At 32.5% G+C, this 12,548-nt stretch overlaps 1 protein-coding gene across 1 annotated transcript in view; it reads right to left on the bottom strand.

Annotated features, from left to right (window-relative positions):
- The window catches only part of Fim (plastin-2 fimbrin), a 29,683-nt gene extending 17,168 nt beyond the window's left edge, over window positions 1-12,515 (bottom strand). Inside the window, exon 1 of the mRNA XM_018507387.1 lies at window positions 12,339-12,515. Coding sequence (XP_018362889.1) covers window positions 12,339-12,389 — 51 coding nt within the window. The 5' untranslated portion in view covers window positions 12,390-12,515. The remainder of the gene's footprint in view (window positions 1-12,338) is intronic.
- Between the last annotated feature and the right edge of the window lie 33 nt (window positions 12,516-12,548).

Genomic DNA, 12,548 nt, shown 5'->3' on the forward strand with positions numbered 1-12,548 from the left:
TTCAGCTCCAATAAACTTATTTGACACTATAAAGCAACATTATAAAGATTAAGTTAGCTCATGGTCTGTTTTACGGACAGGTGTGTCGGTTTACGCTGCACCCCAATTTTAAATTAAAAATCGTATTATGAAAAGACTAAGAGAAAAAATAATATAAATAAAACTTATTTCGGAAACCACAAGTATTTAAAATGACGTAATATTATCAATAATATAGTCACTATTATTTAAATCTCACAATTTGCAAAGGAAAATGGTAAGAATTTTATTTTCGCATTTGTAGAATTCGTTTTTAGTTGATTTAATATATTAGGTGTTAAACTTAATTCCTGCCGTTTTTCGTCTCTAAAATTGATTTGTTTCGAAGGGAAGATGAATGAATACCTTAATCAAAGTAATTTCCTCCATTTTCTACTTTATTACTAATTAACAATACTTTATTAATAATACTTTGATTAAGGTATTTCCCTTCGAAACAAATCAATTTTGGAGACGAAAAATGGTAGGAATTAAGTAACACCTAACAGAAACAAGCCACAAACCTACGAATTATGAGAGTTTGTACTTCTTTAATTAGTTAAACAGATCATAATTTTATTAGTATTAATAAAGTGCAATAGTTAGTTTCCGAAAAATAAGGGGGTGTCACTTTAGGAGACCTATTTTTTTTTTTATTACTTTATTTGTCAGTATCGACGACTTTCCTTTTTATTATTATTATTGGATTTTAAATCTCAAAATGTACGCGTTATTGTGTAATAACATTTTTATGAATCGTGAATCATTGAAATATTTCTTTACATGATTTCATTTTCTAGAATCGATGATCAACGCGAACGATGACCACAATAATCTTTTCAATGACTCAAGATCACATACGAGCGAAAAAAAATTCACTGATTTTCTTTCTTGCGAAACATTATGGATCATTATGGAAGCATATATGTATATATCGACGCGACACAATTTGTGAATGGTGACTCATGAACCTTAGATAAGCAATTTTTTTCTTTGTATGTTATTTATTCGTATATACAGGGTGTTTTCAAATTCGCGCCCGCGAAGTACAAGACGTGATACTTTGTGCTAAAACAAACGACTTTTTCCTTTAACGAAATTGCGTCCGATAAATAATTTTTGCGCTTATTTGTTTTGACTTCAACCTTCTTTCCTGCAAAAACTACTTATCGGACGCAATTTTGCTAAAGGAAAAAGTTGTTTTTTGTGCTAAAACGAATAACTTTTTCCTGTAGTAAAATTACATTAGATAAATAATTTTTACGTTTACTCGTACAACTTCAACCTGCTCTTTTGCAAAAATTATTTGTGAGACGCAATTTTGCAAAAGAAAAAAATTGTTTCTTTTAGCGTAAAGTATGAGGTCTTATACTTCGGGGGCGCTAATTTGAAAACACTGTATATTTAAAAGCAAACAATTACTTATCTGATAAAAAAATTATTCTGCATTTAATTACTCACCGGTGTTTTTAAAAAGAAAAAAGAAAGGCGACATTATTTCATCAAAACAAAACAATATTTTATGTCATCGTGAGCATCAGTTATCATTAGAAATAGATTCTAATAATGATCTTCAGCTTCTACGAGGAAAAAAGCGATGAAAAGAACAAAAATGACTTTTAAACTTTATTTGTCATGAATTTCTTTTTTATAAAACTGAACAGCATATTAAAGCGAATATTACGCATAACACGAATGCATTATACATTGCATAATGGAGAAAATGGATGAAACAATCAAAGAAGCAACATCAAACGTGATCTAGGTAAAGCATACTCATTACGAAAGTCACGGAAGTGAAATCGGCACGATCGCTTAATGAATCACCGAATCCAAATGTAATGAGCTAGTGACGTCAAATCAAACATTCGCAAGTTCCGACCGTGTGACTCACATCATTCACGAACTCTTAAGCAAGATCGATAGCTGAGTGTTTTTTCCATAATCGTAAACTGTTTCCGACGTTATCAATTTCAACTTCCCGAATAGTTATCATCCTGACGCGGACACGATGGCGCTATGAATAACATTAATAAGCATAAAATATTTTATTAATAGTAACTACATTTTCTCCAGAAAATTTCTATTCCATATAAGGTGCAGTCGTTTTGCCGTTATTACGTTAAGAAAACGATTTATCGTTTTCAAATAATCGAAAGATCGATTATACCTAAGTATATGATTCATCGTAGAATGGATCGCGAATAAAATATTTCAGTAACGTATATAAAAACGTATATTATACGTCATTAATTTCTTTTAAGTCATATCTAATTGTAGCAATTAAAATTAAATTAATACAATCGTGTATAATTAATCAATCGAACATAATAATTTTATATAAGAGTGCTAAAAATAATAATAAATAATTTATTACAATTAATTAAAACTTTATATTTATAATAAATATTTATAATAAAAATTAAAACTATATTTTTATAATAATTACATACTGACTATATCGCCTTCAGAAAATGAAGGCCGTATATATGTTTATATGAAATATAAACAAACATCAGTCGCATATCTTATACTCACTTATTATTCACAATTTTAATATATAACAGTTTCGCAAGTTGTCAGTCCACAGAATTCGAGCTCATCAGAAGCGTCGTCTACGACGACGTTTTATTAGTTTAACATTTCCGTCATGTAAAACTCTTTCCTTCTTTGAGCTCTACGCAAAAAGAAAAGCTGGACAATATGTCTACACTGTTCCTTGCAACATTTGATGAAGAATTTGTACTGCGGTTCGACCACGACTTCCACCTCTGTCATTAGCTGTACTAATAATTGGCTGCGAGAAAATGACAAAACGATGAACACGATGACGGTAACACGACAACGACGAGGCGACATAGGACGACGGACGGATGGATGCGTGCAAATAAATTCTCATGTCAGGAGTCTGTGTGTCCTATTAAGTCAAATCTAATCTATTTAATAAGTCTAAGTGCTAAGGATTCGGAATTACGTGCGGGATTCATTCTCTAGTATTCTCTAGTTATATCTAGTACTGTGAAATTAATTAAATATCAAGTCGCTCGGTGAACAATTAGCATACCAACGTGTATGTTTCGCGTGATTAAATTAAGTAACGGTATTGTACGGAACGGTGAGTGCGCACACAATTAGAAAAGTAACGTGGGAATTTTATTATTTTCTATCTGCTTTGTTTTCTTTCTGTACATACGTGTGCTTATTCTATGTTTATTTATAATTCGCAGCATTGTTTCATGACAAACACAGGTTAATAATAAGGTTTTATATTTAAAAAGAGGATACTATGGGCGATATGATAGCAGTGAACATTCGTGAATGTTATTTTCACCCCAATGCATTGACCTGTTTATCTCTTTTGCTGATGCAAAAATAAAGACTGAATTTCAATTAGATGATAAAAGAGTAAGCGAATAAAATGGAGTTGTGCACGATTAAAATATGACGATACTCAACACTGTCATGCAGTCAAATTGTTAGCTCGAGCGAACTTATTAGCCGCTGTGACCTAAGTCCCGCAAGAAGATATATCCGTTGCCTGACTCATCAATTTATGATATCTCATTTACCCATAAAGGATAATCATCCTGATAATCCGATCTCTTAGTATCACGAGAGACCGGAGATTAGTACCTACATGCATGAGAGAGAACTAATATAATGTACGTATATATATATATATATATAAAGCGAAATCAATGTTAAAATTTTTACAAAGTTGTCACAATTAAATTCTACGTCAAATTGTAATCGAAAAAGTTGTTGTTTAGAATCCGTGTCTCAATTTCGGTCTCAGTTCTTGAAATCGGTTCTCGAGAGGATTTCGTGCGCAACGCGTAACTATAAAAATGCTTTGTTTCATCGAATTTTATCTTATCTGAAATACGGAACTTCACCGTGTGCCGAGAAAGGATTAATTATAACTATATGGCGTAATTAAGGAGCTAAGCGTGAGAACCAAACCGACAAAGAATACACGTACGCTCAACAATATAAACGCATATACGTATACCCGGGTGTTCTTTACGTGAGAATTAGCTCCAAGACGTGCATTGTACGAAGCTGAGAAAGGAATCAGCCACGTTTTTGACATTTTTATACCTTCTTCAAAAGCGATGTTACTGCGACTAAATCGGTGTTTTATTTTGCCCCACAATACCTTATAAAGGAAATGACCGCGATACTGCTGCTACTTACTAGCACGTCTTCAATATCATGTTAAGGCGAAACAATGGCAAAAGTATTTACCATGTAGATATAATTGTTATTCGGTTAAACTGTATTTGTTTAGTTAAGTATAGCGACAAAATAAAGGTATAATTATAATAAAATTAGGTTATTCCTATTTATATTAAGTATTCTTATTTTACGTTATACGATAGAAAATGATTTAGTTTCTTTTAATATAAAATATAATTTGTTAACAATCATTCGTTAAAATTTTATTTAAATCTACAGATCTATTTTTTAAATTTACCAATAACTTTTTTAACATTATTTGCAAAGTAAATAACATGTATAAGTAAATAACAGTTTCACGCAACGAATGATTTTTTAAAAATCGTATTAATATTCAATAATAAATTGTATTAATTATATTACTTTTTATTAAAAAATAATAATATAAAATAGAAATATTTTTTAACCTCATTGAATATTTGTATAAATATCCGTAACTTCTAATTGGAACTTCTAGTTGAAATCTTAAGTTTAAAGTGACACTTGTGCAATCCGCACGTTCACTTTATTGAAGGACTTTACATTTGAACTCGAGTTGCTCGCAATATATGACGGAGTATAGATGACGGTCGTCGACAAGGATCGCAGACAGAATTCAAAGATTAATTTTCTCTGGCTGGCAAGAAGAGGTTCTCGAGTTATAAGTTTTCCCATCATAACGACCGCATTCATGGTACAGCGTTCTCGTTAGTCAAATCTATCGCAGAATTCTTCGTGGATTGCATTTCCGACGTGAAGCCAACTCGAACAAGGAAAACATTATGCATTTACATATGTTGATGGTAAAAAACCATATTAATGGTTAAAAAGTTCGTTGTGTGATTGCATTAAATAGATTAAGTACAAGTGAAAAACATAATTTAAAAAAAAATTTTTCTATCGCTTTATCTTTATTATATTATTTAAATTTCTATCTTTAATTTATACATACACATAAATTGACTCTCTCACAGATTTTATAAAATTTTTATAACAATATTACTTATGACTAATAATTATGACAATTTTTATAATGATCTTTTTGGAATGTTAAGTGTTTTATATACTAAGTATGTGAAATATTTGTTGCACTGTTAAGTATGTCGGATAATAATAACTCAGCTATTATAGCAGTAAATTCCTTACATAAGTTATCTTCAAGGTAACGAGAAAACAATAGTCTTTCTTCATTAGATAAATCGAATATAAGAAATAAATTTATAATTGTATAATTAAATAAAATAAAATTTTCATAAATAAAGTGCATATAAAATGGATCAATATCATCTTCAAAATAATCAATCATTGAGAACCACTGACTGGGAAATTACGTGCAACGCGGGCATTATGCGACCTAGGCACAATTGCGCAACGATTTTACTTTTAAGCAGTCGATCGCGGCCCATTTACTATTCCAGCAGCATGCAATTGCATAACAATCGTAGCACGCTGCTACGTAATACCTGCAATGTAGTTGAGCAATAATCGAGGTAGAAGGCATTGTCAGCCGTAAATGATAAGAGAGCAACCGCTTTATGGCAGCCGCGCCTATTTACACGAGTCGCTTCACGTAAAAATTCGAGGAATGTTTTAGAACTGATGTCTACAATATGTAAATATTGTAAGATAATTATTACACTAATTTTGTATAAATAAATGAATACTTATTTCAATTTCAAAGTTACGTTCATATAGACAACGTGTGGATAATATGTCATTATCGTTTCATTTATGATATCACAATAGTATTTCTGACTTTTATGAAATTTTTAATATTATTATTTGAAAGAATGTGTGGCAAAATTTTTAATATAATATTGTTATTATTTCTACAAAATGTGCATTTGATAATAACTTTAAAATAAATTTGTACTTGAAAAAATGTGTAGCAAATCTTTAAAAATATTTAAGTACTATTTTCAATATAACCCCGTGCTCGTCTTGTCTGCTCTAATTTAATCGACAGTGTGTAAAATATTTCTCATTTGCCAATGTCATGCGCGCAATTATGCATTAATTTCATGCTCACGAAACTATGAAATAATTTTGACTCAACTACATGGTTTAATCTAACGATATCTCAAGAATTTCTCACGCGTGAAATGTACCTGTTAATAAACTGCATTCTCTTCTATACAATTGTTATACAATTACTAGTAAACTTACTTTTAATTGCTATTTCAATTAACTTTTATAAAGAGCAATATATTAACAAGAACATAGAAATATATGTATATGCACGTATTTAAAAATATAGAAAATAGTGCGATTGGCAATTTAATTTCACTTTATCACACACATAGTATCTATATGAGTTTAATAATTTTATAAAAAAGATAACTAAATTGAATAAATATAAGCAGTAATCGAAATTAATTATTAAATTATATCTAGCATACTTGGAATTAGATTTACGTAAGCAAAGTTAAATTGCCGCGTCAATATTTTTGTTCTCATTGTAATCACGTGCATATAGAATGAACCAGATGTTATTTATTCACTGCGGTCGGTCTCCCGCTGTTTTTATGAAAGACCAACGGCGTGGTTTCTGGATAAGAAAAGAACGGCACGTGCCAACGCGGCGACATAGGCCTCGGGTGGCCGCTCGAACACGTGTTCCAGAATTTAGTCTGGACCCTGGGCCCTGGACTAGTCTAACCTTTCTGCGGTCTGCATGAATGCATCGCTTATTACAGATCTGACGTAAGTAATATATATGCAATCACAATACTATGCATACGTACGTGTCACACAACTGTGTATATGTATATTTTATAACAAAATATTAGTAATATAATAATTTCCTGTACAATTATTTTAATATTGACGGAACCAATTTTCACACTTAAATGACACATTTTTATATTCTCATCGACTATGTTGTCTTCACGATTGATAAATTTTTCTAGAGTAAGAAAGTGATCTGTTTACTCTCTTAAATTCAAATTTAATTTCTTTTATTAGTATACCTAGAATTCTCCATACGGTCTTCCGTAACCGCCATGTGAGTAGCTTTCTGGGAATAACTGAGCACTAAGGTTTTTTCTTTTGAGAAGGTGAGAAGTATTTAATTATATGAATTTGTTTCTGAAGAGGATTCAATCACGCAGCCGAAACATGTTAAATGTATAGTTATAACGTACGAGGTAAAACGTCAGATTTTTTTATATACAATTGAAAAAGTTCTGCGGGAGAATTCTTTAGCAATTTGTTTATTTATTATTGTTAAAATATTATTAAATTTTACACACACACACACACACACACACAAAACTTCTATTCTCTCTGTCTTTTTGGATAAATTAATTAAATTTTGATAAAATAATTAAATTTTTGGAATTCATAATTTATTCTCTTGTAATTATTAGTTTTTCCACGAACTACGAAGAATTTTAAAATCACAATGACTAAATTTCTTTTACTCGCTTCTAAATTTCTATGTGCCGATGAGAGATTCTCCTACATTAATTAAGAATGAATAAAAGAAAAAGAAATAAATAAACAATTTTAATAAAGTTTATCATGAAGCTAAAGGAATGTTTATTCCTCATATTATACGTCACTATAAAATAGTGCGATATCAAAAAATTCATCACGTCGACATGGTGAACTGCCTTCGATGGCAAATAAACCGCGAAATTCCGGAATCAAATGACGGGTAGGAAATACGAGCGAAACGCGAGACCCAAGAGCTTGATTTCGCGCACGCACTTTTGCTTATTCCTTGTTCGATTCTTTTTATTACATTGTTTTATTTCCAATAATCTACAAAAAATGCTATTTGAAAAATATAGATTGTCCAGATTTTAGATGATAATGACAGATCCTTTTACAGTTAATTTTAATATAAATTTAATTACAATTTAATACAATTTACTTTAATACAAATTTAATTAAATATTAAATATTGGAAATTGAATGCGAAATAAAATTTCAAAAATGTACTATGGCAGTAAAATTTTTGTAAATTTTTTTTAATGTGAAATAAATTTTAATAAAAACATTCTATTTAAAACTGAGTTATAAAAAAATGTGGAAACGTTAAAGATATTAAACTCTATAAACAATAGCCATTTCCATTTAATCGAAAAATCTAATACCAACACAGTAAAAATTGCATAGATGTTCCATAAATTCCATATATTCATGAAAATATCAGTATACTTGTCTGATTTCATCAATTTAAGCATCATTAATATGTATATAACATGTTCTTTTATTCGTTTACAAAACAGTCTAATATATACTAATACATTTTAAAGTCCCTGTTTTAATATGCGAATACACATCTCACGATTCCGCATACTTCGATGGAGATTATGCGTAAGGGTTGGAAGTCACCCCATTTAGGAGAGCGATGCTGCAAGAAGGTGATATATACGTAGATGACCCTTTGAAAAAGTACCGATGCGTGTCGCGTCAAGATAGAACTGTCTCTCTTTTCCACTTGTCTTTTTAATGTCTTAGTTAGCGGAACAAGTGAGCGGTATCAATTCTAACATTTTTATTTGTTACTTATTTGCTAAAGAGTTGCCAAAAAAAATGTTGCTGTCTTTTTTAAAAATTATGTTCCGCTAAAGGAAGTTAGCGGAAATATATATGAATTATATTTAAAATAACGTAGAAATTTGCTAATTTGTTGCTATCAAAATATTCAAGTTTCGAGTTACTTGCGAAATAAATGTAAATATATCGAGCAAACTTCTGTAGGCGATACAAAGATAAAGTATGAGCACAAAATTTGTTACTCGCATATAATTCCATAGAATTGGATCTGTGAAGTTTGCACGACGTTCTATTAATATAAAAAAAATAATGTCAGTTTCAGTAGTATTCTCTCTCTTTTTCCATAATTTTACAGTTCCTTATAAAAATAAAAGAGTATGGCATTTTTTGTTTAAGAGACTATATCAGATACACAGAATATAATAATAGCAAAGTAAGTAAAGTGAAACCAACAGGTGTTAATTGTATTAAATGTCAAGCGTAACAAGGGCGTGTAAGAAGTAGTAAAAATACTAATAATGAATTATCCGTCACCCCGCAAACGCAAGCGGTGCGTATTTTATCGGGTTTATCGGGACTTTAAAGTGCAGAGTGTGCGATGATTCAGCGTCATGTCATAGGGGTTGCCCTTGATGTGCTCTTACTCATAGTTTCGCGACGCAGGATGTAGGAAGGGATTGCGTCTCTCGTACACCGGTAACGCGATCAATAAGATAATTGAAGACTTTCTCGACGATGTAACTTCTCCGGCGGAAGGGAGTAATTTCGCTATCTCGCTCATACTAGCGCAAGGACATTATTTTCAAGACAATCTTCATTTTACACTTCCGAAATTTTATTATCCGAGTCGCATGTAAAAAAGACAAACGCACGTTATCACGAAAGTATCATCAAAATTAGACTTTTGTCTATGGATTTTTATTATCGTCACGAACTGTGTGCTGTGCAAACGGAAATCAGATTATAAATACAAACGTTATCAAAATTGATCGTTGACTTGACTTACAAATAGATACACTAATTCTACCGTTTTGTGCCTTACTGAATTATTATTGAAAATGTAAATTGTCAATTCAAATCGGGATTAAATTTTATTAAATTATTTCAAGACCGAAATAACTATGTACTTTTGTAGCAAAAATACGGGAAAACATTCCGCAAAAATATTTTCGCGGAAATATAGGTATGCTAAAAGATAATACATTTTATGATACCGCTGCAATATAATGATTAAAAACATTTTATCGCCGATATTTCAATCTTCTCGCACACATAAATGTATATATTTAAAACATCATTTTATTTAGAATCAATTTGTAATTTCAAAAATAATATATTAATTTTAAATGGACTAAAATTCTACATAAAAAAAAATAGGAATCGATTGTTGTGCGTGCAATATAAAAAAGTAATATTAGAGTAAAAAATAGAATATTTGATATCGGATTAATTTCCCGATATTGCATTAGACCGCAAAGGTGTTATATCGAAAGTCAGGTCGCCTTTCGAACGATCAGAGTCGACGGAGGCGAGAGAAAAAACGATCTCGGAAACGAGCTGCTGCGCATTCACAGCCGATCGACCAACCGTGGAAAGCATGTCGCGGAGAACAAAGTGCAATCGTGCGGCAACGAAACTGATTGCACTTCCAAAAGCGGCGGCAAACAGATCTGTGGTTTATCTAATTTGTCTACGCGTGAAATAAAGCGTATAAATCAGAACAGTCAGAGATTCAATCCGAAGGGTAAACACGTGTAAACTGCAATTGAAAAACGTGTGATCTCAATATGAATGCTCAGCTTTCGCTATCTAAATTTTAACAGATTTCGATAAAAAGAGAGTAAGAGTATAATTTTTTCTAATTCGCATATTATACAGATTAATTTGTAAAGTTATAAGATCAAATACTGTTTGGCTTTTATTTGATAAAAGAGACCATTGTTAATAATTTTCGGATTACTATATACATCTGTATATATATATATATATATATTCGTGAAATTACTCTAATCATTGTATAATAATCTTATTATCTTAATATCGATAAAGCAACATCGTTGCTTCATGTTATACCAGTTCTGGTATAACACGCAATTGCTAATAGCGCTCAAAGAATAATATTATTGAATAAGTAAGTAGTGCGTAGGCCGTTATCAATGTTTGGAAATATTTCATCTGTACTATGTATGTAGCTTAACTGCATCGTGCCCATTGCAAAGATGCGTGGGCGAGAAAAGTGATGCATCGATCAAACTTGCTGTACAAATCGCTGCGCCAGACTGCACGAGATGTAAACCAAGTCGTAAACGCGTCGCGTGTCTCTTCCCAATGTGTAATCCCAATCTCAACGATTAAACTTTAATTTTAACCGTTGAATAACCCTGTCAAAGTAAATTTTGTGGAAATAGAGAAATTTAAATATCTTGAGCATTTTAAATCGTATGCGGTTTATCGTGAAGCGCGTAGAACTGAAGTAATTTATATACATTTAACATTTAACATTACAGTCGATTCTTGCTACACAACATCTACGATAACGAATGTCATCAATTTTGGGTTTCACGGGCATAGCGATCGACGGTAAATATATGTAGATATGAGGAAAACACGAGACGAGGAGCGTAGCGATATAACGAGTGTATGACGGCCGCGCCGCGCCGGTTGTGTGCACGTGCCGCGTGCCGCGTGCCGCGGCCGGCTCCGAAACGACCAGGTCAACCGGTGTTCCTGGCGATTACGCATCCGACCGGTTCGAAACGTTTAACTTCCCATTGAACGGTTCTCACATACCACAACAATCGGAGCGATCGGAGGGCGTTTCCTGTTTTTCGTTTTTTCCTCCGACTTAAGATTACAGTAAAAACTAAAAACAGTAAAGAAGACGATCAAAGATATATCTCCTACGATATTTGGAATATAGAATGATATTAAAATTTTGTACAATTACCTAGTGCTCTCTCTCTGTCATAATATACATATATAACATTCAGTAATAAATCAAATATAATCTCGTATAAATTTTGTGTAATTATCAATTATTATTATGTAATTATTCAATGTTAATTATTATATATTAATAATTTTACAATACAATTAAAATAATCTGAATTATACGAATTTTGTAATGCTTCGAGGATCTTAAATTATCTATGCAATACATATATGTATTTGTATGATCGAAAGGAAAATTTCGAGATTTGTGAGCTTCGTTTTGTCTGGGGTGAATAGGATCGAATGACTTTGGAAGGATGTTACACACGATCGACGAGGCAGAATGGCAGAATTGAGGCCCTAAGGCAATATTTCCGAGTCTGGAGAGCGCAAGTCTGGTTACAGAACGTCTGCGCAGGTGACAGGACTGACAGGGCGGCGCGGCGGAACCGCGGAACGTCGGCTAAAGTCGGCCTTGCGTTGCGGCTCCGGCACGAGGGTGGGTTTCCGCGGTGATGATAAAACCGGCGATCGATAAGAAAACCGTGCGATAGTCGGTGCCGCGGCATCGCCGGATCGCGGAAAACAGAGAAAATCCGCCACCCTCGACAAGCGAGATCCGAAATAATGTCAATTATTGCATGTCAATTAAAGAAAAAACTCACCGTTTGGAATTGCTCCAACAGCTCCTGCCGGTCGTCGATCGCGGTGGCCATGTTGTCCGAATATATAATCCTTCCGCCTTTCCTTTCTCCGCTACGGCACCCGGTCTGCCCGGTCACTGTTTCTCCCTCACTCTCTCACGCCCTTCGGTTCACTCCCTCTCGCACTCTCTCTCTCTCTCTCTCTCTCTCTCTCTCTCTCTCTCTCTCTCT

Source organism: Trachymyrmex cornetzi, unplaced genomic scaffold (genome assembly GCF_001594075.2).
Source record: "Trachymyrmex cornetzi isolate Tcor2-1 unplaced genomic scaffold, Tcor1.1 scaffold237, whole genome shotgun sequence".
Lineage (NCBI taxonomy): Eukaryota > Metazoa > Arthropoda > Insecta > Hymenoptera > Formicidae > Trachymyrmex > Trachymyrmex cornetzi.